Here is an 18,686-nt window from a genome sequence, read left to right on the forward strand (position 1 = left end):
CTTGGCAATGCAACATCAGTGCATTCTCTTATCAACAGTGAGAAACAGGGAAAAAAAGGCTTGGGGGACAGGCATGAGGAGGGAATAATGTCCAGGTTCCAGAGTGCTGCAGTAGGAACCTATGCTGAGCTAATTACATTTGCGTGGGAGGGCCAAGTGCCCCCAGCCAAGGTAAAGTTGTGCACTAAGGACACTATACTGACAGGAGGGGTTCCCCGCTAAGCATAGATAATCCACATCCCAGAGAGATGGCAGCTCGGTTGATGGAAGAATTTAAGTCAGATTAACTACAGTGCTCAGAAACATGGACTTTTCACAGCTCTCAGCAATAAAGCTGGGTCAGCCTACTTTTTTACTGCAGACCTGACCTAAAATGCATGTTTAGTGAAACCATGACAATGCTCAATGTGTCTGACTAAAGTTATAGTGTTAGAAGGGACGCCAAGAGTCATTTACTCGTGGTCCCCAACATGGTGCCTGCGGGCGACATGGCACCTGCCGGGGCATTTATGTGTGCCGTCGAAACATCTGGGCTGGTCCCACCCCCAGCATGTGGCACATGCGTGGTGCCAATCCCAGGTGTGTGGCACATGGGCGGCCCCTGCCCCGGGTGCGCAGCACATGCGCAGTGCCAGCCCCGGGCACGTGAGCAGCCCCGCCCCTGGAAGCGCAGCAGCCACGAAAGGTTGGGGACCACTGATCTACTCGAACCCCCTGCCAAGAGGCAGGATTTATGGTGTCTAAACCAGGGGTCTCCAACCTTTTTAACCACAAGATCACTTTTTCAATTTAAGTGCAATGTAAGATCCACCTCAAGCACAAATACCCTTGCCCCACTTCCTTCCTGCCCCCTTCGAGGCCCTGCCCCATCTCCAACCCCTCTCCGAGGCCTCACCTTGCTCACTCTATTCCCCTTCCTCCTCCATCCTCACTCACTTGCACCAGGCTGGAAAAGGGGGTTCAGGCTTTGGTCTTGGGCCAAGGGGTTTGGTGTGTGGGAGGGGCTTGGGGCTTAGCCCAGGGTGGGGGATTGGGGTCCAGGAGGGGTTTCACGGTGCAAGCTGTGGGAAGGAGTTTGGGTCCGGGGAGGGGGGAGAACTCACGTCTGGGGCAGGAGGTTGGATGTAGGGATGGGATAGGGGTTCAGGAAGCAGGCTCTGGCTGGGCACCATTTAACTGAGATGGCTTCCAGGTGGTGGAGCAGTGGAGTTAAGGCAGGCGTACTCCTGCCCTGGCCCTGCATGGCTCCATGGTGCTGTCCCATATCTACTGGCACTGAGCCCTCAGCTTTTATTAGCTATGATTCCCCATTACAGATCGATGAGAGCTGCAGAAGTGGTGTCTGCAGGCATGGACAGCATATGGAGACCCTCTGTTCTGCCTCTCTCAGGGGCTGCAGGGACATGCCAGCCACCTCCAGGAGCAGCAATTACCACAGGGATAATGACTCCAGCCATGACAGGTTAGGCATGTTAGAACTCACTACCTCATAGAATTAAATATAAGCGCAAGATAAATGAAAATTATGAAATGCACAGAACAGTCAAAAACAAAAAATAATCCACTTTGCAAGCAGTAAAAGGAGTAACAACAACCCACCTGTGTGTTGGCTCGGGAAATGAGAGGGAAGGACAGTGTGTGTTTGTGAGAATGACAAACACACAGAGAGAGAGTGAGTGAGTCAGATTTGCATTGCCAAGCTCCCTCTATCTCCATCTCTCTGTGGAGAGATAAGGTACAGGAGTGGGTGGGGAGAGGGACACCCTGACATCGGCATCCCCACTTCTCCCTCCCATATGGTGCACAGCGAACAGGAGGCTCCCGGGGGGGCGGGGAAGCTCCAAAGCAGAGGGCAGGAGCAGTAGGACAGTGGATGAGGGGCAACTGAATTGCCAGTGCTTGATGACTGACTTGGCCAGGAAGCTAAGATCACCAGTCAGAGGCTCCAAGATCTACCAGTAGATCAGGATCTACTGGTTGGTGACCAATGGTCTAAACCATCTATGACAGATGGCTATCCAGCTTCCTTTTGAAAACCTCAGGTGAAGAGCTTCCCTAAACTCTGTAGGCAGTACATTAACCCCTTCTGATGGAACAGATACCATGGCCCATATTAGATACTTATGGCAGTTTTTACTGTCTTATAATTACTTTTTATACTTCCAAGATAGTAGTTTCAAAAGGTGATTGGAGAGGGGCATTTCTCTTTCCTCTACCAAGTCAGAAAATGGTTAAATGCAGAATCTGCACATTCAGTTTCCAAGCAGCAGTATTTGAAAGCTCTCTGTACAAGGGACATTCAAAGTAAGCACATGATTCTAATCAGTTAGACCACACCACAGGCAGGCTCCTCTCATGACTCTCCCTCCCACAATTCCACTTCAGACCAAGGTGAAACGGGGATGAATTCTCAGTAATAAAACTAAAGAGACATGCACAAAAGGGGAGAGGGGGTGTTTCCCGGCCCTTGATCTAATCTGCTTCCAAAGCAGCAGATCTATTTTAATGCATAGCAGATGGTCACACACCCCGAACTGAAAAACATACAAAGTCACTGGGCTCAGATGTGTGATCTGAGAACTAGATTTATAGGAGTAAACAAGGAAATCTTTGTTTGTCAGATGTTAAAAAATAAATTGTACTTCCATTAAATATTCAAAAGTAACAGCACTACAGGTAAATCTTGTGGCAACTGAATTGAAGCAATATTCATGGAGTCTAGATGACCTTTAAGGATTAGAAGGTCAATGTGTAGAATAGAATAAGTGACAAATTTTCTTGGGTTTTTTTTGGTTGCTTAATTTTAATAAGTGACCTATCTGCAATTTACAAAGTAGGGCTTCTAGTCCATTGGTCTTGCTTTAGTTTAGCAATATCAATTCCAACTCCAAAAGACAAAATGCATAATGAGAGCCAAATGCTTGCTAAGATCCCACTATAAAGTTGATGCAAGGACTTCTACTAGCCACATAACACCATTTATAGGAGTTTATTCTGCCCATGGTTCAACCTCATTTCCAGATAACTGGACAAAAGCATGCAAGAATCCACTGTAGGCAACACTCCTGCATGCACAGAATAGACTAGATGCCCTAACAGGTCTATTACTGTTTCTGGGATCCCAGTCAATTACCCAAGAGTTCATCCATTTGCTTGAGAGGGGAGGATCTTTATGGGAGGGGGAGGTTACTGAAATAACAGTGCTTCTGCTGCCACAAACCAGATGGGAGGAGACATAACACTGAGGATTGGGGGAAGAGAGAGAAAGAGAAGGAGGAAACAAACAAAATCACGACAAGCTGCTGCATCAGATTACAGACCCAAGACTCACTCTCTTACCTGGAAAAACCATTTTCCTTTTCCTTCTTTATTTTAACCTCACCAGACGATTTGCTCTGAAAGAAAAAGTGACAGGTCAATATAAGATCGTGACAGGTCAATTCAGCCTCCAAACCAAACGGGAGAGAGACCCTTCAGCAGGAAATTCGTGCAGGATTACTTGCAACTTTGCCCTTTCAGCACTGATTGAGCACACCCAGGATGCCCACATTTTTGTTATCAGCTATGTCCTGGTCTTCCATTAGTGTCAGTTGGCAGAGGTGAAGCGTAGTTATCACTACAGTATCTGCTACATCTTATACTAGGCAACTGCATCCTGCTGTTGTATGAACTTAATCTAAATTGATCTTTGACTATTATGGATCTAAACTGGACACGGAGTTCAGAGTGGAATTACAGTAGGAAAGATATAAAGCGAGATCCTTAGCTGGTGTAAGGAGGCACAGTTCCACTGCTATCAGTGGAACTATGTCCATTTACAGCAATTGAGAATGTGGCCCTTAGGCTATGTCTACACAGCAGCATTATTTCTGAATAACAAAGAGCATGTCTACACTGCGAGCCATTATTTTGAAATAACAGCAAATTGGAGGACTTCTTACTCCTACTCCTGTAACCCTCATTTAACAAGGAGTAAGCGAAGTTGAAAGGAGAGAGTTCTTCCTTCGACTTCCTGCTGTGCAGACAGTGCCTAAAGCCAAGCTATTTCGACTTAAGCTATACAATTGAGGTAGCTCAAGTTGTGTAGCTTAATTTGAATTTAGCTCTACTGTGTAGATGTGCCCTCTGCGTTTGTGGCTTATGCGATATTGAGCTTTAAGTCCCAGAGGTTAGTTCTCACTACCAGATAACTAAAAACCAGAAGGAACGTGGTCTTCATGTATTACACCAGTTAAAGAACTTCCTCTTTCCCACACTCATTGAAAGATCTATGTACCTTTTCTTCCTTTCGTTTCTCCTTGTCTCGATCTTTGTGTTTGTCTTTGTGTTTCTCTGAGCTGCCATCTTTGTGTTTGGTTTTCTCCTTCTCTTTATGTTTTTTCTCCGAGGAATCTTTGTGCTCACTGCAAGATAGAAGAGTCAGTTCAATGAAGGGCCCTCAAGAGGTTTGAACAACTTACAGTGCTTAATGAACCCCTGAGGCATGAAACTTACAATCCGATGAAATAAGGATTAGTCACAATAGCAGGAAGACACAAGAAGACAGTCAGATGCATAGTATTTACTTTCTTCAGAAGGGGAAGAATGTACATGGGGTAAAACTGTAGCTGCTAAATGTTTCAAATCAGGATAACAGCATCCGTCCGTCATTGCCAGAGAAAAATCACAACATGATGCATTTACCAAGGCTGAGTCTCCAGTTTGGCTCTTCACTGTTCTGTTTCCAATTAAATTCTGAAAGGTCACAAGTGAAGCAATATTGATAGGCATATTCCAGTCCTCTGTGACATTTGTTTAGATAGCAAGTAATACAAGTTCTGTAGTTTTTACATTTTCATCCAGGGAGCTAAATTTACTTTATAAACATTTGGTAGGTGATGTGATTATTCGTCTATCAACAAAGAAGAAACTGAGGCAGAGAAAAGTTAGCGACATGACTCAGGTTACACTAAATCAAATAAGCTCAGCAGCCCCAATTCCTAGCTGCTTGCTCTAACAAGGCCTCACTGAACCCTTCTCAAAACCACTAAGTAGCTCAGCCCGGTTGGTGCTCTGCTCTGGAGAAGCTCAGGTTGAAACAACAATTACAAGTCAGGACAGGAGCGTACGGACAGAGATGTTACTGCGCCTAGTTTAAGCACATGCTATTAATTCATTGCTGCTTAGACTCAAGTGCCACAGCATTACCAATCAAGTGTCCAAAAATAATGAATGAGACTGCAAAGTCAGGATTTAAAAAGGAATTTAAAAAAAAAAAAAAAATCAAGGTTCATTTTAATTCCCCATTTTGGTTTCTGAGTCTGTAGGACAGGCCTCAGCAAAATACGGCCCCGCGGGCCGGATCCAGGCTGCAAACCTTGTGGGGAGCCCCAGACAGGCTCCCTGCTTGTCTCCCCTCACCCACGTGCTGCTCAGAAGCGCAGATGCAGGGCGGTTTCACTTTAAAAATTGAGCCCCAAGGGAAGGGGGGAAAAACTTTAGGAGCTGCTCCTGCCCCCAGCACAATCCCATTGGCTGGCTTCTGGCCAGAAACTGGCCAATGGGAGCTGCCTGTTTCAGTAACAGGCAGCCACAAAGCACTAGGAGCTGGTAGTTATTCACAGATCACATGGCTGCAGCCTGTGCAGGAGTGGAGCAGTCAGGGAGGCTGATTCAAGAGCGGGCTGCTGGCTGGTAGTCTTCTGGCCAGAGCCTGCCTCAGGCACCCCAGCCCCTCCCTTCCCCAACCCTCTGCCCCCCCCCTGCACCCCCTCCTAGATCCAGCACCCTAGTCCCCTGCCCCAGATCACAGTCCTCTCCTGCCCTAGCTCACAACCCAAACCCCTGCACCCCAATTCCCAGCCCTAGCTCATAAGCCAATCCACTCAACTCCAGTCCAGTGCTCCAGGTCACAACTGTCTCCTTCACCCAAACTCCCCACTCTGGCCCTCACCCCAAGCTCCCTTCTGCACCTAGCCTCCATCCCAGGTCCTGCTCCTCCTCCATTAATATCATGGAAGAGTGCAGCTCCTGACCACTTTCCAAATTTTGGGAGTGCCTCCCCCCCCCCCCCCATCAAAAATTACTGTCCACCCCTGCCATGGGATATAGTCTGATCACATTCTCAAGTTTTTTCATTGCAATTATGAGGGCTAGAAGCTTCCATTTAAGGGGGGGCGGGAGTAAGCCGAGAGTCTCATATAGTTACTTGATCCCAAGAGTTGTAGTTTTATGAAACACAAACATCTCAAGACTCAGGTTTTTTTAAAAAAAAGTCATAAGAGTTGCCTACACAGAGATTAGCAACACTGTTCTTGAAGCTAAGCAGCAACTCTAGTTGAACAGGTCTCAGAGGGTATGTCTACACTACCCTCCTAATTCGAACTAGGAGGGTAATGTAGGCATACCGCACTTGCAAATGAAGCCCGGGATTTGAATTTCCCGGGCTTCATTTGCACGAAGCCGGCTGGCGCCATTTTTAAATGCCGGCAGTTCGAACCCCGTGCCGCGCGGCTACATGCGGCACGGAGTAGCTAGTTCGGATTAGGCTTCCTAATCCGAACTAGCTGTACTCCTCATTCCATTAGGAAGCCTAATCCGAACTAGCTACTCCGTGCCGCGTGTAGCCGCGCGGCACGGGGTTCGAACTGCCGGCATTTAAAAATGGCGCCGACCGGCTTCATGCAAATGAAGCCCGGGAAATTCAAATCCCGGGCTTCATTTGCAAGTGCGGTATGCCTACATTACCCTCCTAGTTCGAATTAGGAGGGTAGTGTAGACATACCCAGATATACTTGTTTACAGGACTATACACAGTCCCATTAAGATCGAAGGAAAAAGCCATGGTTCACTGCAAGACAGAAACGGGAGGAAATGACTAGGCTCAGGCTAGGGATGGTGAAACACCAACTGAACTGCCTTGTTTGTCCTGACAGTTTGCAGGCCCAATTCTAACTCCCATAATGTATTCTCTTTTAACCCGGTTATCCTTCACTGTTCAACTCAGAAAGATCCTTGCTTAGTCCTTACTGAAATATTTTCCATCACTCCTTGGGCCCAACCTATGTATCAGACAAACCCCAGAGCCTAACCAGTGACAGCCCTCGGCCACAACACCTGGGGCTCTTGGGTGTTGCAATAATACAAACAATACAATAAATAATACACAGCTTTATGAAAATGTATGCCGCTTCCTTATTTCAGCCATTTAGCACTCAACTGCAAGTAAAAATACTTTGGATGGTGCCAGATAGTCTGCAAGTCTAAACACTACTGAAAGAAATCAGTGTTATTCATCACCCAGAAAGGTTGTGTGATATAAAGAAAGAGGCAACTAAAGTTACAATACAGATTTATTCACACTTGTTGGATTGCAGAGAAAAACCTTACTTGAACCTCATCATACCTGTATGCATACCACTCCCCTGAACTCCTCAGGACTAGGGTTGCCAGGTAGACCCCGCCAAAAAACAAACAAACCCAGACACACTTGATCGGAGGGGGGGCAAGGGAGGGAGGGGGAAAGAGGAGGAGAACCGGCCAGAAGGGGGGCAGGACTGGCCAGGAGGTGGATGGGGCGGGAAGCAGAGTTGCAGGGGGGGGGGGGGGGTAGGTGTCGCGGGGCTAGACGGGAGGAAGAGGGTTGAGATAAGAAGAGGAGGGGGGGCGGGAAGCAGAGCTCGCAGGGTGTGTGTGTGTGTGTGTGTGTGTGTGTGTGTGTGTGTGTGTGTGTGTGTGTGTGTGTCCGTCCGTCCGTCCGTCCAGGGGCCACGGGATTGGCTGGGAGGAAGGGGGAGGCTCCTGGGAAGCAGAGCGGGGGGGGGGGGGGGGGGGGCGGCTGCAGGGCTGGACAGGAGGAGGGGGGGCCCGGAGGATGGGAAGCAGACCTGGCCGGGGTGGGGATGGGGTGCAGCCACTGGCCACAGCCCTTTGGGCCGCACCCCCGGCAGGCACTCCCTTTAGTTGCGAGCAGAAGCCAGGCAGCGGAGGGGCTGGGAGCCACTCCCCCCGCATGGCTTTTGCACGCAACCAGAGGCTCCCAGTTCTGAGGCAGGGTCGCAAATGGCGCTGGGAGCCTCTGGTCGCATGCAGAAGCTGGGCGGGGGGAGTGGCTGGGAGTCCCGGCGCCCGCCCCGCCCGGCTTTTGCACACAACCACAGGGCTCCCAGTGCCAATTGTGGCCCCGCCTCCCAGTTGCTCCTCCGCCCCTGTCAGGCTTCCATCCGGCGCCCAGCCGGAAATTCAGAAAATTCTGGACATTGCACATGTCCTGTATTTTCTGAATTTTTCTACCTGAAAGATGGTGCAAATGCAGGATTGTCCAGTAGAAAACCAAACACCTGGCAACCCTACTCAGGACAGGAGTTGCACTTGCTAACGGTCTAGCTAAAGGCCCATGCGCCAAGTGCCATAATGTAGTATCTACATCTCTCTCCAAAATCCAAGCAGTTAAGGAGGAAGATTCCAGTTCTGATGGCACTTTATGTCAAGCAACATCTAAATGGATTTTGACTCTACTGCACACCCAGTACAGTGCAGAGTGCTGGAAAATTGTCAGTGCATTCTCCAGACAAACTGGAGAAATGGTCTGAGGTAAATAGGATGAAATGTAATAAGGACAAATGCAAAGTGCTCCACTTAGGAAGGAACAATCTGTTTCACACCTACAGAATGGGAAGCGACTGTCTAGGAAGGAGTACGGCAGAAAGCGATCTAGGGGTTATAGCGGACCACAAGCTAAATATGAGTCAACAGTGCGACACTGTTGCAAAAAAAGCAAACATGATTCTCAGACGCATTAACAGGAGTGTTGTGAGTGAGCAAGACATGAGAATTCATTCTTACACTCTACTTTCCGTTGATTAGGCCTCAATTGAAGTATTGTGTCCAGTTCTGGGAAATACATTTCAAGAAAGATGGCTTGTTTAGATTAGAAAGGAAAAGACTGAGAGCGGACATGATAGCTGTTTTCAAGTATCTAAAAGGGTGTCACAAGGAGGAGGGAGAAAAATTATTCTCCTTGGCCTCTGATAAGGCAAGAAGCAATGGGCTTAAACTGCAGCCAAGGTGGTGGGGGAGTTAGATTGGACATTAGGAAAAAAACTTCTGTCAGGGTGGTTAAACACTGGAATAAATTGCCTAGGGAGGTAGTGGAATCTCCACCTCTGGAGATATTTAAGAGCAGGTTAGACATCTAACAGGGATGGTCTACTCTAGACAGTGCTTGGTCCTGCCACGAGGGCAGGGGACTGGACTCGATGACCTCTTGAGGTCCCTTCCAGTTCTAGTGTTCTATGATTCATTGGGCAGTCTCTCTTATTGCTGGTCCAGAACAGTAAGAATATAAAGCTTATTTCACATTGGCCGGAGGTGGTCATTTCACTAATTTAATACGAGCATCTCCTAATAAAAAGTCTCCAGATAAACTCTCCGGTGACAGGCTTAGACTAGTGGAACAGTGTACAAGAGGGCCTACATACTGAACAAGATTAAGCATTTCTGGAGTGCCACAGATAGGCATGCCATACCATGGATTGTTTGTTGGCACAGATTTAAAGATCACGTACTACAGATCATGTTTAAGCTGTGTGATCAGTTCAGCAGTACATACAAAAACTTGACACTGGATTTGAGAAGTCAACTGGATGCCTGCTACTGTGACACTTGTTTTGTTACCTCGGATACATTTCTCAGATTCAGTATCTTCTCCCCATCCTCTCCCTTGGTGCCCCTGAAACTCAGGACAACACCTGCGTCCATCTTCCATTGCTTTAACAAGCTGTGTTCCTTTGACATACAAATCTGTGTTACTAAGAATCTAATATTGATCTCACAAAAGCTTGGAAATGGACTTAAATATCTTGATCTGTTACGTTTGGATGGATGTTTTATACATGTATCTGATCTATGGAGATTAAAATACTAGTCACATTCAGATAGCCATATCGAAAAGGAACAATTACAAGACAGGCAAAGCATTTTTTATGCAAATTAATATTACTACAACAATGGCAAATTTCTGAGACCAATGACTTTCCTAAAGCTAAGGAGTTGGATTGAGTCAGATACACTTTACCAACTGACATAATGCATGTATCTGATAAAGTGGTTTTTACCCCACGAAAGCTTATGCCCAAATAAATCTGTTTGTCTTTAAGGTGCCACGGGACTCTTGCTTTTTGAGACACAGATTAACATGGCTACCCCTCTGAGACTTTACCAACTGAATGAGAAAAAGAGAACATTCACTGACACTCCCCCTCCCCCTTTTTTGACAGAAGGAGAAATAGAACTGTATATCCTAGAGGGAAAATTTGTGTTCGTGAGCCTCCGTTTCATAACTGTAAAAGTACAAGAATAAGGAACAGCCCAGAGAAAACAGATGAAAACTATTACAACAGGTGCCTTGTGGATTTAGGAGACATTTGCATGTGCCACTCGGGAGAGAAAGGTGAGAGTTATTTACCTCCCATAGTAGAGCTTAAACCTAGATTTAATTTTCTGACTAGCAGATTTTTGTCACCCTGCATTTTGCAATGGGTGTGTTTCTAAAATACTACCTGCAACTGTATGGCTCACAAAATTCATACAAATATTACACCAGCTTTTACAGCAGTTTGCACCTCTGATTCTCAATGTACTCTGAATAACAGTGAATTCAATTCCGTGAGACAGGAAAATACAATTGTCTCTATTTCACAAGCGACGAAGGATTGCAGTATATTCAAGAGTATATATTGCTTCTAGGTGTCAAACTCAAGACTCCAGAACTGTAGACCCTGTTTTCAGAAGTGCTGCATGGACACCCTGGCTTCCACTTCTGTTTTGCCCAAGGTCTGCAGCAGGGCAAAGACTATGCTTTGTGCCTTTGCTTTTTGGCAAGGTAACTTACTTCTCACTTTCCAATATATTCAGTCATCTTTCACTGCCTATCAGAGTGTGAAGCAGCATGGGGAGAGAAGGCTCAAAGATTGTACAAGCCCTAAGTGTCCTGGATGTTAGCCTGGAAAGCCTGTGTCAAAGTAACAGTAATATAGACTGTGAAATCTGAGAGGTCCCCCACCTCCCTCCTGTTTCCTCCTGTTATACTGTAACAAAAGCATCCCCCCAAAAATAAAATTCCATCTGCTACTTGCTCTGAGGCAAACAGAGAAATGTATTTCTCTCTCCCATTCATAAACAGATTGCTTGCCACACCTACACATTTGCTGGGCACCAAAACACTGCTCTGATTTTATAGACAGACATGTAGGTCTGAAACTGGATACACTGAATAGCAAAAGCAGGCTCATGCTATCCAACCTACCTGGAAGAGCCTGACTTATGCCAGTGCCAATGAGCGATGCCTGTCGCTTGGGAACATGCTGATGTTGCAGACTTGAGACAGTAATCCTGGCAACAGTCATTTTTCCAAGAAGCACGTAGCTTCCCCAAATGTACCCACTTCAGCAAGCGAACAGACCAGCTTTGACCTGGCACATATGTGCAGTTGGAACAGCAGTTCTAATGTGGTCACCAGGGACAGCATTAGACGTGCTGGGACCCAGGGCTGAAGCCCACGCTCCTCCTCCACCTAGGGCAGTGGGGCTCGGGCGCTGGCCCCCTCTCCTCACCCCGGGTCATGTAGTAACGTTGTTGTCAGAATGAGAGCTTACTTCATTTACCTGGAGATCGATGCTTTGGAGATCCATCTCCTTGGGTTCAATTTACTACATCCAATAAGGACCCACTAAATCGACTGCGCATGATGCCCGTCAATCCTGGTAGTCCACTGGGTCGAGAGGAGTAAGGGAAGTCAACGGGAGAATTTCTCCTGTCAACCTCCCGCAGTGAGGACGCCACGGTAAGTTGAGCTACATCAATTCGAGCTACAGTATTCAGGCAGCTGGAATTACATTATCTTCATTTGACTGTACTGTAGACCAGATTGTGGTGTAATGAAGTGAGAACCTCTGATCTGGTGTATCTAGGGACACCTGCAGGGGGAACACTTCAAGTTTGGTAACTGTAACAGAAGAGGGCAACATGGTATCTCTTCCAAGGCACCATCCTTAACCTGAAGAATAGGTCTCAGCCTTCCATAGGAACACTGCTCATAAGGATGCCTAAAGCTGCAATTAGGATTGATGTATCACATTTTGAAGACCTGAGAATCTTTTTCTGGCCATTTCAGACTTTATACATTGCATGTCTCCCTCTTTCTATAAAGATGTCATGTGGTGCAGCCAAAGGATTTTGACATGTTTTCTATTGCCTTACAGCCCGCTGTACCCGTGCTTTTGTTACTTCAGTTGCACCCTTCCCTATGAAGCTTGTCAGATTAAAACCCAAAAGTCAGACCATGAAACCCACTGAAAAGGATCAATATGAAGTACAAGGTCTTAAACCCACTTTCCTGTTCAAGAATACATTAGACCATCTCAAGGCTGTATCAGAGTAATTATTTCAGTAAAAAAGTTCACCCCTCTAAATAGATAAGTTATACAGGCCAAACATTTGTGATTAGACCAAATAAATACTGATTAAATTATAGACCTGTTAAAATAATAATACGCTTGCTGCTACAAAGTTACATTGGAATGCAGCAGGAATTGGTCAGGAATCTTAAAGGAAATAAGTTCAATTAATTTAACACTCACATAATGGCACTCATCAGCCAGCGACCCACAGCGTACAGGAACTCTGTTTCCCATCTCTCTTTTTAGAAGGCTTGTATAATACAATTTCTCAGAGGGTTTTGGGAAGGCCACGGAAAAACAATGGAAATGAAGAGCTACAAAAGGAATTAGTCTTCTTGAAATCTCCAGCAGTACACGCTCATTGAGCTGCCAAGGGGAAAATCTGATGGAGGATTTTTTTTTTTAAATTGGGGATGGAGGGGAGAATGTGCACCTGGCAGTAGCTGCTTATACATTGATCAGATGGAAAGCCAGAAGTGGAAAGTGTTTCCTAAGGATGGCAGATGTGCATATACGCAGCTTCCTTCTTCAAACCACAGCAGCTCTGAGTACTTTAACACTGCATTCTCCAGGTGCCATTTGTGTACATTAACAACCCTTTTCCTCCACTTCAAATGCCTTTTCCATCCCAACTTCAGATCACAAGCAGGGAAAGATACTTTATCTAAAGCATCTCTATTTCCCGCTCTCATTTGCTCAGCTCTGATTAGCTTGCTGTACCATGGCTGGAAATTTTCTATTAAGCATGAGAACTAGTTGCAAACAAGCACTTTGGTGTCACAATGGGTATTTGTTAGAAGTCAACTGAAGCCTAGAGTAATAGGCAGCTCTTATTTTATAGAAATCCTAAGCCAACAGGTTTAGAACTGAAGTTACCTTGCTTGATGGACTACAATACTGTTAGAAATCTATGATTACTTTCAGACCAATATATACTAGCAAAGTTGTCAGCTGGCTGGCACTTTTGCATTCACATTTTTAGAAGAATGCCACCATACAGCAGTACTGGGTGCAAACCAGTGTGAGCACAAATTGTACAGCTGAGCTACAAATTCACAAGAAACTGATCCTATGCCTGCTGAACTAAATGGGGAGGGGGTTTTAAGCAATTCCCACAGAAAATGGATCAGTTCCTTAGCAGACACAGTATTGTGGGAATAAAACAGAAGGGCAGAGCTGTAAACATCAGTTGGAGACAGATGAAAATGAAATCTTGAGAGCGTGTGCGCTTTTTGGGGCTGGGACATAGTATGCATATTAGAGGCACTATTAGAAAGTAATAAAATAATAATAATAATATTACAAGTCAGTTTTTCCATCAGATGGTAGACCAAGATAGATTATATGAACACAGAGACGAAGCCAACTCTTTTCCCCCATCCCCTGCTCCATTCACACACATGCAGCAAGCAAGCACAAGGAAATTTTCAAATGCCCCTCTACATTTAAAGATGACCAACCAGATTTCCTTTCTCTCCTCCTTCCCTCTGCAACTTAGATAAATGACTTGGGGAATAACACATGAAATACAAGTCTTAGAGGGTAACCGTCTTAGTCTATAACGGAAAAAAAAAAAAAAAACCTTACAAGTAGCTCCTCTCCCACATCTCCCCCCCCCTCCACTTTTTTTTTTTTTTTTTTTTTGTGGCCAAAAACAAGATCAAGAAATCACCAGTAAGAAACTGGTCCTATCATCCCTACTACTCCCTCAAAATCTGTTCAAATGCAACAGATAAGAAAAAGAGACATTTTGTGACTAGAGGGAACATACAAGCTGGAGGAGGATTTTTCTGAAGCTCTCAGACACCTGTCACACTGACAATATGGATCAGTACTGCCAATGCGGAGGTGGGGGCCTCTTCACTCCACACACCACAGTACCAGTTTTCTGCTGACTTCAGTTTACTGACAGCCTGCATTCCATGCATAAAAAAGAAACAAGATACATGAAAGAATCTCGTGACTTCAAGATTCTTTTTTAAAAAACACCCTCTGTAAAAGTCTCTTGATTCAAAAAGGCCCATTATTTTACTCCAGCTTTTTTGTTTGATACACTGAAACCAGGTATTTACAATATCAATCACCACAGATTAGTACATTACATTTTACCTTTCCAAGCAAAGAAGTCTATATTTAATGTTTATATTATTCTTTTAACCACTATTTATTTTAAAATAAGACTGAGTATTACTCAATATTTTGACTCAGGTCTATTTTTTATATGGAATTTGCTTAAGTAGGTTTTGCTATACTTATTTTTAAAAGGGTGCAAAAACACACAATAAAAACTGAAACATATAGGAGTGCTATTTTTCCCAGTTTACTACATCTGTACATGAGTGGTTAGATATAAAACTGTCATGTAGTGAGTGGGAGAGGATGAAACCAGAAAGTGAAGTTAAGGAGTTCTGCATGCAAAGCCAATACTCTTCTACCACATGAGATCATGATTATCTATTTTAGGTATTTTTATAGCACTTATCACTTGGCAACTCAGAGCCATGATATGACCTCCCACTCACAGAAAGGCAAGACATAGAAATTATTGTGTGCATGGGAATGTTTTTGTCCTCCACAAAAGTTTACAAAACAACCTTGTTTCAGAGAGATGATAGAGCTGTCAAATTATTACACACAGACATGGACAGCACAGGTCTGCAACTGGGAACTGCCACAGTCCTCTTTTTTTGGTGAGAAAAAGCATACATTAATGTGTAATGCATGACATATTATAGAGATGCCAAAAGAAACTCCATAGTTAAGGCTGACTTGAGTTTTGCACTTAAAGCAAATATTCCACCTCTTATGTATAAAAAGTACAGCACATCCTCCACAAGATTATAGCATTTAGCTGAGAACAGAATGGATTTTCTGAAAACTTAAGCAATTCCGTTAGTATGAATTAAATTTTTTCAAGAACCCATTTTTAATTTTAGCACTAGGTGTCAGACTTTTTTGATCTCTAATGATCGTAAGAGCAACACTTTTCAAACACCCTATATACTTAAAACTCACTGACATCTCATGCATTAACCTAACCTGATTTTTTCAAAGCACCAATAGCTATTTTTCACAGTTATACTTAACAGGTAAAGTTTCTCCTTCAGCAGAGGCAGACAAATAGGACATGTCTACACTGGGGAGTTATTTTGAAAAAACTCCTTATTTCGAAACAACAAGCAGAGCATCCACACTACCAAGTCCGTTATTTCAAATAAGCAGGACTCGACAAAGTATTGAATCTACTCGCCCGTGACGAGTAGATTTCAGTCGGGCGCCCCATTTATTTGTGGCGCGCGCATGCACAATGCGGGGCTGGCGCATGCGCAATGCGGGGCTGGCGCATGCGCAATGCGGGGCTGGCGCATGCGCAATGCGGGGCTGGCGCATGCGCAATGCGGGGCTGGCAAGAGGCTTTCGCCGCCATTCGTCAAGCCCTGCAAATAAGGGTCTTGTTATTTTGAAATAACTCCTGCTTGTGAAGTGGAATAAACTTATTTTGAAATAGTTATTTCAGGAGTTATTATTTTGAAATAACCTGTTGTAGCCAGACACAAACCCCATCTTGTTTTTCCACAAACCCCATCTTGTTTCCTCCCCCACCCCAGAGAGCAAGAGAAAGGCAGTCAGCGTTTGATGCCCTGGGAACGCAGGTGTGCTGCCTGTTCCTGACTCTACCATAAACAGAAACCAGACAGTAAATGGGCTAGCTGACGACCCGGAGCCTCCCGTCGCCCTGATGGCTAGTACCAGTAATTGACACGCCTGCACTGTCCCAGAGAGGAATCTTCGCCCATCACATACCAGAGGTGCCCATTGTCTGCATTTTCCCAGGTGTAAGTTATGCTTTGCACCCTTCGTGGGAAACTTGGTGTTCAAAGCCATTTTTCCTAATTGGCCACTTGAGACCAGGAAGAAGCCTACATGACCCAAGGGGTATAAAAAGAGGTTCAGCAGCCCACCCCATTTGAGCTCCAATCATCTATACCTGCTGGCAGGTATTGATTGTCTCCCGAGGTCTGTGGGACGCCCAACCTCGCCCTACTTCTTCCCGAGGGATTAAGAGAAAGACGCTGGCCAAGCCAAGTCTGGAACGCAGGGGTGAGAATATATACCTGCTATGTGTCTATTTTGCATGCATTTAATAAGAGCTCAGAGAACCAAAGGGTTTCATGGTACCTGTAAGTGACTTATTAGTGTAATTTCTATCCTGTCCTTTGTAGTGTCTGTGTTATCTGTCACACAGTAGTAGCATTTAACAACTAAGTTTACCCTGTAACAATAAAATAGTAACTGTTTAAGCTTTAACCTGACTCCTTCAGTTGCTGTAACAGAACCAAGCACAATTTAAAAGAACTTCAGCCGGTCATTAGGGACAGATAGAGAGAGAGCTTGGGAGTTTGGATTTGTGTCACACCCAGGTGGCAAAATCCACTGGGGCACCTTTCAGTCTTTCCCCAAGGCTGCCCGCTGCGAAGGAATTACGAATTCTAGCAGCTAAAATCTAAGGTGTAATAAGCTCTTCCTATAAACTCGGGGTGTCTGAGAGCCTGTTGGCTGCCCTCTGCGATGGGACCCCGGTCCTAGCAGTAAAGTCACAGACGTTAAACTATTTTTCGGGGCGCCCTCCAGCCTCCTAGGCTGCCCACTGCAACGAGACTTTGTGTCTCAGCAGTTGAAGACTTGGGTGTAACATACACGCACACACTGCCCTGACTGTCGGCTGACACCTGTGCCATAATGTCTTGCTTCAGAACTCTCAATAGGATTGAGGTCACAAGATTCCCTTGGCCGAAATGGACACCTGCTCTTCTCCACATCCTGATAACAGAAGGATTATCATCTTCCTTACGGGCAGTTTGGCTTTACTCCCATGTATTAAAATAGGAAGTGGCGGCCATTTTGCAAGACATTCCTTCATGAGTTTCTGAGAATAATCCCTCTCCCCCCCCCAGTCTGAAAACAAACTATTAATTCTAAAAATAGTATTTTCATAAGCTACCTGTTGCCCCAGATACCTTCAAAACTGTAAGAGTGACAATGAAAGTACTTAAAGTAAGTCCTAGCCAGTCTACATCCAGGTAACCAAATCATAAAGAAAATCACCAACACTGTCAATATCATTTAAATAACCACAGTTCTAGGTAAATTATGACAATTCCAAAACCAATGAATATTTGTTTCGGGATAAAAAGTTTCAAACTTCTAAGAGTTTTTGTATCTTCTGCTCGCACCTTATTGTTGTCTTCCTTGCATCCCCTTTCCCAGCTGACATCTATTCAGGTAACTCCTCATCCTAACCCAAGAAATTCTACATCTCTGCTCTTGTTTCTCTCTACTTCTCAATGTCCTCCCAGTCCTCTGAACTTTCAGTTCCCTCTTCTCCTTCCATTATATTCATGACTTCTGCATATACTTGGAAGTCTACTCACTTCTCATCCACCAAGCACCTTTTTTCAGATAGCCTTAAAAAGAAAAAAAAAACACCCACAATACCACTGTTTCCATGAATCTTTCCTCAATAGTTTTCCTTACCACTGATCTCTCTTTGTCCCTTCTTCTAAATTGCTGCCCCATATTTTGAGCACATTTTATAGACAGTGAGGATTTAATCCAGGCCTTATATAGCCATAGTATATATTTATGGAATTGAACTGGTGAATACTAGTAAGAAAATTTGGGAAAGAACAGTGTGCATACCAAAGTCAGTTGTTCCCATGAATAAGTCATATCTGCTTTAAAAATATTATTTGACAGAGCGACCAGCTGCTATGCTACTCACAACTGAGTGTGGATAGGGGTAGAGTGAAGTGTTTTTCCATTGCTCCTCAAGAAAAAAGTCTTACAGAAGTGTTCTTAACGTGCGTGTAATGTTATTATCCCAGAAATATCAGTCTGCAGTTATGATGGACTGATAGAGCAGGCCTTTAGGGACACATTTTGAAAAGGATGAAAATGCATACGAGCACTTTCACATAAGAATGGCCATACTGGGTCAGACCAAAGGTCCACCTAGCCCAGTATCCTATCTGCCGACAGTGGCCAATACCAGGTGCCCTAGAGGAGGTGGGCTGAAGACAATGATCAAGCAATTTGTTTTCTGCCATCCTTCTCCAGTCTTTGACAAATAGAGTCCAGGGGGTGCATTCCTTAACCCCTGGTTAATAGTCTTTTATGGACCTAACCTCCATGAATTTATCTAGCTCTTTTTTAAACTCTGTTATAGTTCTAGCCTTCACAGCCTCCTCT

General features: G+C 44.9%; 1 protein-coding gene across 2 annotated transcripts in view; it reads right to left on the minus strand.

The window, feature by feature from the left end:
- Positions 1-18,686, minus strand: part of TOP1 (DNA topoisomerase I) — a 92,160-nt gene that overhangs the window by 35,772 nt on the left and 37,702 nt on the right. The window contains exons 4-5 of one of the 2 annotated variants that reach the window (XM_006121884.5): positions 4,277-4,403; positions 3,340-3,395 (exon numbers count right to left, since the gene is read on the minus strand). In XM_006121884.5, the coding sequence (XP_006121946.1) occupies positions 3,340-3,395; positions 4,277-4,403 (183 nt within the window). Of the gene's footprint in view, positions 1-3,339; positions 3,396-4,276; positions 4,404-18,686 lie in introns of those variants that run through there. The other variant, XM_075901327.2, reaches the window with a different exon arrangement.

Source organism: Pelodiscus sinensis, chromosome 17, assembly GCF_052426305.1.
Source record: "Pelodiscus sinensis isolate ZL-2025 chromosome 17, ASM5242630v1, whole genome shotgun sequence".
NCBI lineage: Eukaryota > Metazoa > Chordata > Testudines > Trionychidae > Pelodiscus > Pelodiscus sinensis.